We start from the raw sequence: 16,842 nt of genomic DNA, 5'->3' as shown, positions 1-16,842 counted from the left end.
TGGTGACTTTTCCCCCCCTCCAAGAAAGGACTTCAAACATTTTGTAAGGCCACTGTTTCTCATGTCAGCTTTTCTTGATTATGGACTGTATTTTACATTTCTGGTGGTTTTATTATATGTATATATGATGATGAATTCATATCTTTCATTAATATAATGCAATTATTTACACATTATGTATTTAAGTTTAATCTGACATTGTGCTGGTATGCTAGATTGAATTTATATGGTTTAAAACTAATTTATGTTACCTGTAATAATTGTTACTTAATGGGAAAATATTTTCCCTGGAGTATCGAAAGTATCGAACTGAAAAAAATACAGAATCGAGTATCGAAAGTGTGGTATCGTCCCACCTCTAGCTTATTAGAGATGTGATAAAGCCTAGATAAACGCTTTACAAAAATTGCACATAGAATAGGCATGCTGTAAACCTCAAAATGTATACATAATTTAATGTTCATTGATTAAAATAAATGAAAATAAGTTTGTAAATTGATTTTATGTAAAATTATTGGAATGTTTTAATTTTTTAGGATCCGTTTACAGAATCACAGATAAACCTTTTACAAGAAATGTTTCCCGGGTCTTGTACAGTTGAAGTTCATCACTGCTTGGCTATTGCCGAAGGTGATGTCGGCCGAGCAGCTCAGCTGGTGCTGCATCGCCAAGAGGCAGGCCAAAGTCTCAAATCAAATGCTTCTGTCTTACAGGTGTGTTTCAAGTGTTGATTGTCATCATAGTCATGGCAGAATCTCAGTTCACAGCCTTAATTTTTTTTTTTTTTACTTTTTAGCACGGCTCCCATAAATCCCTACTCAAGTTACATGTCCTCAATAAAATTCAGAGTTTCTCTTTTCATTATGTAGGTTCATATTGAGAACCCTAGTGTTGTATTTGAACAGGGTTACAATTTTAATCACCATTGGTAATTAATAGTATGTATAAGTTGCATCAATTTGCAAGTTATTTGTTAAACAATACCAAGTTTTGTAAAGTCTTTTGCATCTTTGTTGCTTTGGCTGTTATTTTATGTTTAAATTTTTTTTAAATTTGTGTTTCTACTTACATGTATTCCTCATGGCTGGCAAGAAATATTTACATTGACTTTCCCCTGACCTCAAACACATTTGTTACTTATACTTTACAGGTGGATTATCAGTGAAAACATGCTTCATTAAATATCATTATATGATACCCAATTGTTACATCTAGTGTTGAGTCAGTTTTAGTATTATGCAGGATCTGCTGCCAGCTTTAATCATTATGTACAGTTATAAGTTAACGTGAAAAGATGCAGCATGATGATGATTGTTGTACATTTTAGTGTGCTAAACATTTATATTCCAAACTTGAAGTAGAATTAACCTTAACTAGAATCAGTGCACACTTGTAGTAGCAATGAGAGCATCAAAGATGTATCCATATTAGGTTTGTAAGACATGGCACATGATGTAAAAGATGTACAGTTTGAATCAATGACAGCATGTCTTCCAACCTCATCTTTTTCACAGCAAACATTGATCTGATTTTGAAAACATACATGAAAATAACTGTGTCAAATAAATTTTCTGGCCAGTAGTAAACTTTTTTTGCAGCTTTATTGTTTAAACTATTTCCCATTGTGTCTAGATAATATTTCATTAAATAACAATGTGAAAATAACACCAGTAAACCTGAATAATTGTGTATTTGCTGTGTGTGTTTTCTCTCTGAATACTGCCATCGGTGTACATTATGGTTGTCTCTGAAATAAAAGTACATCTTTACATTATGTCATTCCTACTTACTGTACGGTGTTAGCATGGTTCCTCACAGTATAAAAGCTCAGAGTAAATAAGAATTTCATTCTATAAGAGATAGCTTGTGATAAATATAGATGTGGTAAATCAGTCCGAAAATGTTAATAGCACATAATTGGTCCTCCTAACTGGGTTGTATTTGAAATAGTCTGTTACATTGTTATTCTATGCCTCATTTCAGTGTGTGTATGTTTGAATTGCTGATGCAGTATAAGTTACATTTTTGTGTTATGCAGTGTTGAAGCTATAATTAAAATTGTGAGTGTTTTGTGGTTTGTTTTTAAATATTTTTGTCTTCTGTATGAGAAAATGGTAGGTAAAAAGTTAACACATTCTGCATTAAACTTGTCTACAGCATGCCTGTAGATTGGCCAGAGACTTTTGAACAACAAATACAGTAGGCTTATAGTAAAACCCAGTTGTCAAGTGACACAAATTACACTTGCATTATGGTTTATCTGTGTTTTGTCAGGTAACAAATCCATCCAGTCACAAAAAAGTTATTTAAGCTTTACTGGAAGTTGTAAAGTGCCCAGCTCACCCTCAGGATTTGAATTTAAGGGATATAAAGCTTGTTTTTTTTCCTGCCAATTGCACCAGTGAGCTTCAACCTTTGGACTTAGGCATCATACATACGTTTAAGTTAAAGTACAGGAAAAGGATTGTCCAAAAAATTTTGAATCTCTTGGATGCTGGCAAAAATCCACTAGAAAAAAATCAAATGTTCTGTATGCAGTGCTTGAAATTGCCTATGCATGGAAACAAGTTACATCAAAAACAATTTCAAATTGTTTCAGAAAGGCAGGTTTTCCAACTTCAGGAACAGTGTGTATAAATGAGGTCAGATATGGAGCCATGTCAAAGATATGTTGCAAGACTTCCTAAAACACCTGAACAGTATCCATCCGAACATACAATTCACCATGGAGGTGGAAGTAGATGGAAAATTGCCTTTTCTGGATGTCATGGTCACTAGAGGAGATGATAACCACATCAGCCACAGTGTTTACAACAAGCCAACCCACACAGACAGGTATCTACAGGCGAGTTCACACCACCCTCCATCTCTGAAGAGAACATAATTTGGTTAACAGAGGTAGAACCATTTGTGAAGAAGACAATATTGGGGAAGAGATGAAATACCTAACAACTGCTCTTCAAGCAAATTATTACTCAAAATCAGAAATTAGGAAAGCCATGAAGCCACCTCAAGAGCAAAAAAATGAGCGTCTTCCTAGCAAAACCTTCATTCCTTACATAAAAGGAATTTCAGACCAAGTGACCAGAATTCTCAGGAAGCATGAAATAATACAATTCTCACATTTATAAATAAGATTAAGGGGTCCCTGAAATCAATGGAAGATAAAACTCCAGCCTAAAATTTACCTGGTGTTTACAAGACTCCATGTTCATGTGGCAAAGTATACATAGGACATACTGGCAAGTAAATAATCACGAGGGTTACAGAACATATCAGCGACTATAAACTTGAAAACCTACGATCAGCTAAAGCAGAACACTCCTTGGAAACCAGGCACAGAAATCCTCAAAACTTAGTTCTGCATACAACAAAAGACAGATTGCCCCTGGTTGGCCAAACAGCCCAGCCAACTAGAAGAGGCCACTGATTGGCTAGCACCCTATCTCCAGCCAATCACAAAAGCCCAGCACCGATTGGCAAAACCAACAGGCCAACCAGAAGAAAGGAAGGTGCTGATTGGCCCACAGCTGCAGCCTATCAGGAAACACTCCGCTCTCAGGCAAGAGTATTAAAAAGTCAGCACAACTTGCAATAACCTTAAGTAGGTAACTGCTACTCAGATGGCGACTGCAACGTCGACTGAAATGTCGGAGTTATCTTCACCTTTGACACGGCTACAATCCAGAAGCCAAGAACTCCTGTTGTTATCGTAGGCCTCAGTAACAACAGAACTGAGCTTTGCTTGCTTGCTAAATGGTAGAGGGGAAATTAATTGTTTTTTTTTTTTTACATACATATTCTGCTTGGGGTACATACACATATCAATTAATAGAACAGGGATGCTACAAAATCCTTGAACTAGTATATGAATTTATTCAATGTGGAATAAAAAAAGTTTCATGTTGTAGGCCTATCTGTAACAACAGCCCTGCATGTGTACTAGAATTAGATGGAAGAAAAAATTATTATTAATATTTTTGCTTGAAGTAAATATAAGGGAAAGTGTGGTTAGTCAACATTGGGGTGAAAACACATGGTTAGGCTTCAATAAAATATTAATTCTGAAAATAGGGTTTTCAGGATTTACAAATTTTAATTATTCTTCAACTGCTATTTTATTTAGTCAGTCTATCATGTTCCACACCCCAATTTCCTTTTTAGCCTGAAATCTCCATCAGACTTATTTTCATAGCAAAGTAGAAGTCGCGCAAGTTTTATTTTGTTATCATAATTGCCTAAACTAATGCTGCAGGTACAGATATGCCCTCTGCAGTTTGCATTTATTCCACTCTAGCTCAAAGCTCAATATTAAGAACTGGAAACAGAGGGAAGGGATGGATCTAAACCTTAAAACCTGCTTTTGCAGTTTTTACAGGAATTAATTTTTATCTAAGAAAAAAGATCCAGAACTTACAAAAATTATCCTCTCCATGAAGAATAATAGGTAATTTTTAAAATGTTAAATGTGTTATAAACATGCTTGCAACACAGTTCCACCAGCATTTACAGATTTTTTCTTTTTAATTTTCTCTCTGGATACCAGCAAAATGTTTTATAACCATCGAATGCATAAAAAGATATACTTTGTAGTCAAATTAAACCGTCTGAGACAATTATTATTCAACTTTTTGTGACACTTTTAACTATCTTTATCCATGCTCTGCTAACTTAGAGAAAACTTTAATCATGTGTGTCTGTTACTGAAAACTAAAATATGTTTTCTACGTAGATATTTAATAATTGAAGAAAAATTCTGATATGACAATTACTTTTTTGGACTTTATCCAGCATGTTGAATAAGAATAAAACAATTTATAAAAAGTACAAGTATAATTTATATTTGTACTTCGAAACTATCATTCTAATATCAGTAGGCTACATATTTGCCACAAATAATAAAGTTTCTAGCCATCGTTCCGCTTAAAATTTAAACATTAGCTTACAAATAACAGAATTTTTCCTATTGGCTTATAACCATGAAGTTTCCGTGACATCAATGAGGTTCACATATGTTCGTGTGATGTTCAACTTTTCTCGCTATTTTAGATGAGACTAGCCTTTTCTTATTGAAGTAAAGGAGCAAGCCGTATTTGAGTGACTGTACTGTATTTTCAGAAAAACGACGGTGCCGTCCTTCTATAAGGTGACTTAAAGGATTTGTTGAGATGTTTGACGGAAGGGTTGGCAGGAATAATGTAGCCCCTAGACCGTAATATTTTTAAACTGTCTCAATGAGAGTACTGGTACTGGTTTTCCTTGATGGTTGCTCTTAAGTGCTTACAGTTTTGTGAGCATAGTTAAATTAATCTTAGCTTAACCATGCATAATTTTCTGTGCAAAGTATTTGGAGTTACCACTAGTATATTGCATATTCTTCCATAAACTGAATAGAAGTTGTCAATGTTTATGCTTTTCTAGTACTTGCATATATTGATGTATGATTTGCATATATTTTCTATTTTACCAGCATTCACTGCCTCGTCAGAAAGCAGTTGTTGATGATCAAGAACTGAAATCTCGCATTATTGCTCGATATAGCTATGTGGATAAAGACGATGATGTAAGGGAACACCGTCCTGTTGGCCCAAAATCTGTAAGTATTATTTGTTGTAGATTTGTATTGTGTTATTACCAAGTGTGTAGACATTAGTTTCTGCTTTTAATGGTATTCTGTGTTTTTTTTGTTGTTGTAATTGGAGCATGCGTAGCTTGTTTATCTAAATAGTTTTCTGTCCATTGCTCTGTAGTGTGGTTGCAGTGATAGATAGTGTAGAAAATTAATGCTTGTTATGTATTTTAATTTCCTTTTGTTTATTCAGTTTCAGGTGCCTACTTCAAATTTCTTTTTGTTTTATTTTGAATGCTGGTAGCTACAACTGCATGCCTACCATTTTAAAGAAATTTATAGAAAGGATATAAAATAGATGTATGTAATCTTATTAATCATTTAATGTAAGTAATCTTTTTTTTTATTTGCATGGTTAATAAAAGTACTATATTTTCTGGGGTTTCCCTACTTGGTAAATAGTATTTTTTGACTAGATAATATTAGTTTGTTGTAAATGTTATAGAGCATGCTTGGTAGTTGTAGATGAAGGGTTGTTAATAATAAGTATTTTGCTTGTGATATTTTTTATTAAAGTCATACAATATTGCTTAAGTTATGCAAAGAAAAAGTATACTTTAAAACATGTAGGTTAGTGGCGATAAATATGTTTTACTATGAAAGAAAAGGTGATGTAAAAGTGTGAGTTATGAAGTCGTAGAGTTTTTTTTATTATTTTAAAGTAACTATGTATATTAGACATCTCATTACACAAGAAATTTATAGCGAATACTCTTGTTCAAATGTATTAGAATATATCATTGGTCCATGATATGTGTAATGAAAGCTTATGAGAGTTATTCAAACTACTGGAGAATTTGAAGGAATTACAATAACTACATGGCATGTTGGGCAGTGCTTTGCCATGTTCCATCAGGTGTTTTGCTGGACCATTTATCCACCTGAGACACTGAACATGCATTCTATAGGACTAGGGGTTCGAATTCCAGTTCATCCATTCAAATTTTGGTTTTCTGTGGTTTCCCAAGATCACTACAGACAAGTGCTGGATGGTTCCTTACAATAGACCATGGCAGATTTCTTCCCAAGTTTTCTTAAATTGTAATGTTGAGAATACCAGTTTCAATGACCTCGCTGTCTTCAGATGTTAAAACAAAAGAAAATGTATTTACCGGAAAGTGATAAAATGTAGATGGATGGGATAGGGAATTTTGTTCCAAGAAAATTTCAGGCAGTGAAAAAAAAATCCTGCGGGAAACAACAGGATAGGGAATTATTTGAGTTTATAAATTTCAAAAAGTTCCATACAATTACAAAGGTGAATGTCTTTTTTTATTGTGTGGGCTCATATCTAGTGATTATACATTGATAGAGGCAGGTTATTTTCAAGGAAATAAGGCAAAACCTTATTTAATTGTATGGTAACTGCGTTATTAAAACACAAAACGTAATTTGCAAAATAGTGGCAAAATTAGCTCATATTTACACTTTTAACTCTAGTTATTCACTCATTTAACTTATTTATGATGGCCCCATACCCATTCTGCAATATTACACACACATTTACACTATTTACAGCAAATATCCACTCGGTTCTGGTACTTTTATTTATGTTTATATTTATTTCAAGGTGCAAAGTATAACGTCTATAGAATCGTAGATAAATGCAGCAAGTAAGCTACTACTGTGAGAACATGGTGGTATATTGATCTTAATTATCGGTAATGGTAGAAAGGTTATGTTGTTGAGAACTTTACCGTTGATATGAAATTCAGTTTCCATTTGGTAAGCAATTAAAAAGTAATGGTAGCGAATTATTAAAATTAATAATGTTGTGGACAACTATGCTGCTCAAAATGCCAAAAGTCATCTTTTTTATATTAATGTGTACAGCTACTTAATGTAGCATTTTAGATATTTTTTTTTCGTAATATATAATAAATACTGCGATATGTAAGTAGGTTACAGGATTGACTGAATTGATACAGAATACATAATAAGAAATTGACAACTAATGTTAATTAATAGTGTACATATTAGGTAATGTTAATTTTTGACATTTTTAGAAGGCTGATTATAGGCCAGCATTATGTTTAGCAATTAAATAAAAAGAGAAAAAAGGTTCGCCTATTTTGGGACCAATATGATAATAGGTTAGGTTATATGCAGGATATATAAAATGAAATGTGTTGTAGAGATACCAATCAAGCAAATACTTGAAGACAAGGTACGCAACAAATGCAAGAATTATTTTAAGAAAGATCAATACTAAATGTAACTTAAAAAAAAGTTAATGGCTAACAAAAATTTAAGTGAAAAAATTGCAAAACAAGAAAAAAGGTTAAGCAGCAGGGTATGAAGTTATGATATTTCATGTTAGAATACCATTCAGCCCATGTTGTAATGGGACTGGTACAGTGGGGTCGTACATGACCAGTTGCCACTACGTCTTGCATCTTGCGCCTACGTCCTTGAGGTGAACCAAGTGACCCACATGTTGAGGCGACCGGAAGTTCCAAAGTGTCAGAAGTAGGCTCACATCTAAGAGCTGCCGAGGCAACAGGCTGAAGACGTAGTGACGTAGTGAGGAAGGGGTGGAAACCAGAGCAGAGAGAAGGGAGGAAGGACCACTGTGCTGAAGTAAGACCTGCACCCAGCAGTTTCAATTACCATTTGAATGAGTGTTCACTCATAGACTTATCATTATTTTAATGTATTTGACATTAAAATTACTTAAGATTTACTAAAAAAATATATATGATTATTATTTACATAAGGTTTTATCAGTTATGCCAACAGCCCCATAATATTTTGAAACAATATCTAACCTAAAGCTAATTTAAGTTATGGAGGTGTTGACATAAGTTGAAAAATTAAGATGCCTGGAGTTTTCAGTGTTAAAATGTAGGAAATAATAATTTTTAATTTTTTTCTTATCATTTTTAGTAAAAGTACCTTACCAGTTTGTTGAGACACTGAATAACAAAATATTCTAAACACAATTCATACATGCCAACAACATTATTATTGATAAAAGTTTAATAATATTTTGCAGTTAATGAATAATTTGTGATTTGCTTGTAAATTTGATTCAAACTCGTTTAGTTAAAGCTATGTCATTAATGAAAAATGAGTACATAAATACAGTAGAGTCTCGCTAATCCGGATTTGTTGGGACCGGACCCTGTCCGGATCACCGAAAGTCCCGATTAACCGTAATTAACTTTACAATGTATCAAAAACAAGTTCTATTGACAACAATTTTTTTTTGATTATAAATCGATATTTATTCATTTTAAAGTACTTACGAAAGCTATGTACATATAAAACAATACTATGTATTGTACAAACATAATGAAAAAAGTATAAAACAATTAAAGGTTAAAAACATTTACAGTTCACTTGAAAAAGTCTGTAATATTCCTTTGCTTTAATGAAGATTGCAGTCGTTTTGCAGTGCGATCCTGTAGGCGCGTCAATAGCTCAGCAACTCATGTGTCGCTTTACTTCTCAAAGTAACTCAGCAACCCTTCCAGCATTGTAGTTGCTTCGCCATGAGTTAGGCCAGCTGATTCATCTGTACCTTCATCGTTATCTTCCGAAATGTCTTATTTCAGTTGTAGTGTTTGCAATGCACGCCTCCACGATTTCATCTTCACTTAACATTTGATGACCAAAACCACTTTCACTGTTCATCCATTCTGATATGTCATTCTCCTCCATGTTGGCACAACCCTCGTAACTGTTGAAAAACAGTACAAACTCGGAGCTTGTTGAAGTTAGTCGAGTTTCGTCTTGTCCCTGGTTTTCCTGTGAAATGTTTGGTCACAATTTTTTTCCAGCATTTTTGAAGAGTTGACGGCTTAGTTTCTTTCCATGATTATGCAGCCAAGTAAATGACACTCTTAATTGTCACTTTTTTAATATGATCCATTAAGTTAGCTGATGGGTCTGCTTCTTGTCGCTCTAAATGAGAAATGATCAGTTTTTTTTCTTATATCAACATTTTATTGCTTTAATTACACCTTGATCCATAGGTTGTATCAAAACATAAAATTTACAAAAGTTTCACCATCTCGTAATTCTTCTTCACTCGGGTGACATGGTGCATTATCAATTAACAACTTAGCTTTTTCTGGACAGTTTTTGTCTCTTGAATACCTTTTTTGTTATAGGAACAAATGTTTCAAAAAACCAAGCTGTAAAAATTTTCCCGTCCATCCATGCCAATTTTTGTAAAGTTACTGGGCTGGAAGAGCATTATTATTACTATTTTAAGGGCCCTAGGCTTAGCCGATTTGCCTATAACCAAAAGTATAATTTTCATATCGCCAGAAGTGTTACTATAAAGCCTGAAAGTCACTCTTTCTTCTTTTACCTTATGACCTTTGGCTACAGAATCCAACCTTGAGGCTAATGTTTTTTTTTGGAAGCATTTTGTAATTTAATCCTGTTTGGTCAGCATTAAACACTTGACAATGTTCTAAATTTTCATCGTTAGCACACTTTTCAAACTTTACTTTAAAGTCTTCACTTGTACTATTGTCACCTAACAAAATTTCAGCACTTACACTAAGTTCACGAACACCATGTCAATCTTTCTAAGACAACCATCCCACACTGGCAGTAAAAGCAGGGTCACCTTTTAATTTTCCATTTTGTTTGAGTGCAAACGTTTGAAATGTTACGCCCAACAGCGGAATGTCTTTTTTATGTTGTTTCAAAACCATATGTACAAAACCTCGTCTAATTTTTTTTAGTTTTTTTAATGTGCTTCTGTTACCCAGAATGTCCTTACCATTTTTGCACTAAAGTCTTTCAATTTTTTTTGAAGTTATACTTCTTTAGGCGCGTTATGAAAAAATGATGAGAGTGAAATTTTAAGATGCGCGCGCATCACTGTAACACAAAATTAACCGCTCATTAAGTCTCAAAAAAAAAGCTACCAACAAAATAGAAATATAACCTCTATTAATAGCACATGTTGGCATGCTCGTCGCCTCTGATCACTGTTTTCATATTTATAATATTTATCCACATGTTTCTAGTTTCTACATTCTCAACACGTGTTTTAGTTTCATACAAGTGCAAATTATATATGTGCTAATAAATTATATTCAGTAGTGATTTAAATATAATATTTTGATTAATATTATTTACTATTTGTAAATATTAGTAAAAAAAATTGTGCTTATATACTTTTTCAAGTGCTCCAATATAATTGAGGTTAACTATCCGTATGTATTATTTATTGATATCAATTAAAAGAATATTAATGTTAAATATTTATTATTGGTTATTTAATATTTACAAAATAAAGAAATTAAATTAAAATATTAATTTTTAATATTTATTATTAAATTGAATAAATAATAAATATTTATAAAATTAAATGAACAAATTTAATGAAATCGTTTTGATAAAAATGAAAAGTGAATATTAAATTAAAAAAAAAAATATTTAAAAAATGAATAAACTTAAATTAAATTTTTGAATTTATTATTAAATTTATTTATTTTCTTTTAAAATATTAAATAATCAATAATAAATATTTAAAATTAAGAATCTTATAATATTTAGTACAAATTATGTTATATATATATATATATATTGTTCTCTAAATTTTATTTATTTAATTTTTCAAATTTAAACAGAACTTTATTGACTGTGTTTACTATATTTTTCCAGCCCTTTTATTATTTTATTGTAATTAATTATTTGCATGCAATTAAAAACTATTTTTAATGATACCAAAGAAGTATAACTTCTCACGTGCATACATAAGTATACGCACCCATTTTTTTTTCAACCAGAAACAGTTTGTTTTCCCACTCCTAAATCTTGCACGATGCTAGTTAATGATTCACCTGCATCAACACAAATAAGGCTTGGTGTTTTTGCTCCATTGTTACAGTCACTTTCTTAAGTTTAGTAGCCGTTACGTTGCTCTTAATAAGTACACACATTAAGACACTCGCACTGAATAAAAATAACTGTCACGAGCACCTATCACCAGCACGAGTATCCATTGACTGAAGGGAACAAAACAAAACAACTTGCTGGTATAGAGTGAGTCACTCCTCGGAAAACAGATGATGGGCGGAAAACTGTTGGTAAGACTTCCGGCAACTGAGAGTAAGCGGACCCTCTCTTAGAATTGTATTTTCTTCTTTTCCTGTGTTACAGCATCCTTTTTTCCTCTTTTATTTTTTTTATATCCGTCCAGATTATCCAGATGTCCGGACTAGCGGAGACCGGATTAGCTAGACTCCACTGTACAGTTACAATAAACTTCTATAGCTGCCCAAAAATGGTGATATTTTTACAATTAATTTTATGCATACTCTACATATTTTTGTACATTTTATGTATAGAAGCCTTTGTAAAAAAAATTCTTTCGTAATGATCTAACTGACCAGTACTGTTACATTAATATAGTAGTTGGTAGTTGGATTTGTTTGAGCTGTTAGCCAATCAAGGCATGAGGTTGGGCTGTTTGAAAAATGAAGACATTCAGCTTTTTTTCCAACTTTTTAATTTTGTTTTAATCTTTGAGGTGCCTTATTGGAGGGAAGTAAGTTAGTGAATTGTATGAAATTTGATTTACTTGTGTGAATAACATATTTTGATACATGTTTTCAGTGATAGTAATTGGTTTATTTTTAGCTCAAAACCAACAACAGCTTCTATGTATGTAATTTTAAAATGCTAATGCAAAGTGATAACTATACTTACCAGTAATTATTTTTAACTAGTATGCTTATTTAAAAATTTGCTAAATATGTGTTTTATTTTTATTGTTTCTCTATTTCTACTAGGAACCCAAGAAGCTTGTTAGATATCGAGACAACAAAATTGTTAGTCTTAAAGGGGAAAGATTTACAGAGGTGAAAAAAGAAGAAGATGACGAGCTGAAAAAGACGTACGTGAGCATTAAGCCAGCAAGGCAATATCGCTTCCATTGATGGCTGTGAACATATTTATTTCACAAATCTACGAAGTTTATAATTTAGCACCACTCTTCATAGAGGTTAGTAGTAGAGTTAAAAAGAAAATTGTCTCAATAACTACATGTCTGTTATATTCAGGCAGTAAATTGGGTAGTAAATGTGTATAGTCCTGTAGTATAAGATAATATTTGCATCCATTTTGTTGAGATGAATCAAGTACATAGTTTTACAAATTGTAAGTATGATTATTTAATATATACTATCAACTCCTAGTGATTATGATTAATTGAATTTCAGTTAATCAAAATTATGGTATGTTGTGAGGTTGGTAACAGGAGACACTTGACGGTGGGGACAGTAGCAAGTTGTACACGGGTTGATATAAATATAGGGCTATGTATGTGCAATGTTAACGTTTGAACAATGATAATGTTGTAATAAAAGATTTAAAGAAATACAATGAAACAAGATAAAGATATAAACAATACATGTGCAGTTATGTGACATGGTCCTACACTTTTATGCATTGTTGTTCGTTTGTATAGCATTCCATTGAACAATGGCGGACAAAAATAAACCTAAGTCTGTTGGATTTATTGGGCAATGTGTGTGAAAACTGGTGGAAATTCAAGCAGAACTTTGACATATATATGTTGGCGTCAGGGAAATTAGAAAACACTTTGGAAGTGAAAGCTGCAGTACTTCTTAACCTTATTGGTGAATGCGCTGTAGTTTTCAGTAATTTTAATCTAAGTGATAATGATCTAAAACAGTTTGAGGCAGTGATAGCAACATTTGTTCCCTACGAGCAATTTGTGCTTATTCACGTAAACAACAGGAAGGTGAGCCATTCCAGAATCTCATTACAGACCTGAAGAAGTTGGTGCACAGCTGTAAGTTTGGTTGCCAAACAGATGAAATCATTAGAGACTGTGTTTTCATGGGTGTGGAAGACAAGATTTTGCAGAAGGAAATGCTGCAAACTAAAGAAGCATGTGAACTGGCGAAGTTAGCAGAAATAAGCAATCAGCAACTTCAGTGCCGTCAGTCTACAGACACAGAAGTCATCTTTGCCACCTGGGTGGGTTGCGGCTGCGGTTGTAGCAGTAAATACAGTGCAGCATAAGCCTAATTGGAATAAAGAGTCACCAAAATATTCCCCGCAGTTTGGTAAACAACACCTGCACGGGAGAACCTTGAAATGCAAACAGTGAAATTTTCACCATGAAAAAAAAAAGATTTGCATACGGCAAACAGTGTTTTAAGTGCGGCAAACTGTATCATTGTGCCAACATGTGCAGAAATAGTGGTGTGAAGATAGTGAGACTAAACCAAGAGCGGGTGACTGATGATGAGAACGAAGAATGCTGTCTTGTGAGTGGCATAGAGAGATATTGGATTCAAGAACTGTAGACACTGCAAATTGCAGAAGTAGGTAAAAAAGGAACATTTATGTGGCATGAAGTTGTTCTACTTGAAGAAATGAAAGTCAAATTTAAGCTAGAATCTGGCTCTGAGGTGAACATAATTACTGAAAAAATTTTCTGAAAGATCAATAAACAATTTAAAATAAGAAATACAAATGAAGTTCTTGAGTGCTATAATGTGTTTAAAGTCAAAGCCATAGGGGTTGTTAACCTACGATGTGATGCAAAACTTGCAGTGCAATATCTGGATTTCAGAATAACTGATGCAGACAGAACGCCCATATTAGGGTTAGAGGCATGTGCTCAACTCAACCTATTTAAAAGCGTTCTAACAATGGAGAATATATTTGATAAACCATTTGTAAGTTTAAGTTAACTGAGAAAGAAGTACCAATTAAGTACACTTTTATTGAAAATGATAATTTTACAGGGCTCAGAAAATTTTCCTGTGTGTCAGCCAATGCAGAGCTAAAAATGTACCCACCAGGACGACCTCTTCAAACCATTGCAGTTAAGCTGAAGGAGACACTTGCAGTGTTGGAGAAGAAAGGCATCATACAGAAAGTGGCCAATCCAAATTCTTGGGTCAGCAATCTTGTCATAGTTGAAAAATCTGATGGAACGTTAATAGTGTGCCTTGAGCCTTAAGACCTGAACTTAGAAATAAAGAGGGAGTATTACCAAATATCAACACTGGAGCAATTAACAGAAAAACTTTCAGGAAAAAAGTTTTTTTTTTCTTTTCAGTTTTTGATCTTAAAGATGGCTTCTGGCAAATACGTTTAGACAGTACCTCTAGTGATCTGTGCACTGTCTCAACCCTGTGGGGATGCTAAAAATTCTTACGTTTACAGTTTGTATATTGTGTGCATCTGAAAAGTTCCAAGAACTAAATGACATTAGACATTAAAGGCATTGTTGCATACTTTGATTACATTCTTGTTGCAGCAGAAACTGAAGAAGAACATGACAAAATTGTGATGGAACTTGTAAATAGAGCAAGAGAAATGAATGTTAAATTTAATCCTAAGAAACTTCAATATAATATACCAGAAATAAGTTTTCTGGGACATGTGTTTTCAGCAAACAGGATTAAACCTGACCTTAATATTGCTGCATCTATTCAACACGTACCAAATCCACAAAATCTGAAGGAGCTACAGAAGTTTCTTAGAATGGTTACCTACTTGAGGCCCTTCATTTCAAATATGGCAATACTAACTGAACCTCTGAGGAAACTGTTAAAGGCTGGTGTCACTAGGCAGTGGCTTAAATGACACTATGACTGTGTTACTGCCATACAATCTGCTTAAGTAGTGCTCCAGCCCTAGGAATATTTGATCCAGGGAAGCCTCTAACAATACATTGTGATGCATCACAGAATGGGCTTGGGTGCTGCTTACTTCAAAATGGACAGCCTATTGCATATGGTTCACAAAGCGTGAGACAGAGAAATTACAATGATAATGTTGTAATAAGATAGTTTAAGAAATACAATGAAACAAGTTAAAGGGATAAAAAAAAAAGCAATTGTGTATGCTACAATGAAGTCTCATTACATCATATATGGCAGAACTATGGAAATTCTGACTGATCACAAGCCACTGGTGCCTCTAATGAAAAAGACCTTAGGCTAAAATCATGTATTTTTGACTCCAACAGCTGATGCTCCAATTGCTGAAGTACCAGTTGGATTTACACTATTTACCAGGGAAAATTATGCACATTGCAGATCTGCTGTCACAAGTATACATCATGGATGCAGTAGAAGAAGAGGATGAAGACATGAATGAAGTAGTACATAGTGTTAGCAAACATCTACCAATGAGTGAGGCACAAAAAACTGAATTCCGATGTAAACTAGCAGAAGATCCTGTGCTAAAGGATGTAGTCAAACTAATAAAAACAGGATGACCTTATAAAAAAAATGCATGCTCTGGTAAGTTGTCATCCATTTTGGCCGATTCAGAATGACTTGTATATAAAAGATCAACTCTTGTTCTATGAGGGAAAAGGTTGCAAGTGCTTCATGAAGGTTTGGATTAGGTAAAACCAAATCCAGAGCAAATCCAGAGCACGCTTTTCGTTTTATTGGCCTGGTATGAGTGTGGATATAGAAAAGTTTATGGCAGACTACAGGTCTGTAAAAAGTACAGGATCACTTGTCCTACACCCATTCCCTATATTGCCATCTGAAATGGTAGGAGTTGATATTCTGGAGTTCGAAGGTAGGAGTTACCTTGTATCTATTATTATTTCTCTAAATGGTTGGAAGTGGTGTTATTATCCAGTAAGCAATCATGTAGTGTAATTAGTGCTCTGAAAAGTATCTTTTGCACTCATAGGATACCTAAAATTATAGTTTGTAACAACATGCCTTTTCATTCTTATGAGTGTAAATGCTTTGCACATCCAGTCTCTATTATCATCAGTCAAATGGTTTAGCTGAAAAAGGAATTGGAATTGCAAAAAATAAGAAAAAAAAACAACATATTAATTATATAAGAGCAAAGAAGAAGGAAATTAAAATTATCTGGCTCTCATGGAATATCGTAACACCCTTGTATAATATTAAATGCGTAGTTTCTCTTCTAAGCAAACCCAAGGCTCCCTCTTCTAAACCAAATAAACAAAGGTATAATTAACAAGATATATAACTTCACTTTGTAGGCACAGCACAAAGAGCATAGATGAAGGCCAAAGTATTGCGGTCATAAATAATATTGATTTATGGTGTGGCAGAAAAAATACTATGTTCAAGATATTGAAATACTCTGTTACTGAAATTTGTTTCCTGTGTTACAAATCTATGACCAACAACGTGACATTTTCAGAAATGGCGTCGATCATCTTGTGAAAACTGCTGTATTTCATGACAAACTTAGTGTTTCATAAA

The 16,842-nt window shown here is 33.5% G+C and overlaps 1 protein-coding gene across 2 annotated transcripts in view; it reads left to right on the top strand.

The window, feature by feature from the left end:
• Positions 1-16,842, top strand: part of LOC134529633 (CUE domain-containing protein 2) — a 52,016-nt gene that overhangs the window by 28,742 nt on the left and 6,432 nt on the right. Inside the window, exons 5-8 of one of the 2 annotated variants that reach the window (XM_063363934.1) lie at positions 537-713; positions 5,471-5,596; positions 5,823-5,955; positions 12,388-12,477. In XM_063363934.1, the coding sequence (XP_063220004.1) occupies positions 537-713; positions 5,471-5,596; positions 5,823-5,873 (354 nt within the window). In that variant the 3' untranslated portion in view covers positions 5,874-5,955; positions 12,388-12,477. Of the gene's footprint in view, positions 1-536; positions 714-5,470; positions 5,597-5,822; positions 5,956-12,387; positions 12,600-16,842 lie in introns of those variants that run through there. The other variant, XM_063363933.1, reaches the window with a different exon arrangement.

The sequence above is a fragment of the Bacillus rossius genome, chromosome 2 (genome assembly GCF_032445375.1).
Source record: "Bacillus rossius redtenbacheri isolate Brsri chromosome 2, Brsri_v3, whole genome shotgun sequence".
Lineage (NCBI taxonomy): Eukaryota > Metazoa > Arthropoda > Insecta > Phasmatodea > Bacillidae > Bacillus > Bacillus rossius.
The sequence above is the reverse complement of the archived record's forward strand: the minus strand, read 5'-3'. Positions and strand labels throughout refer to the sequence as shown.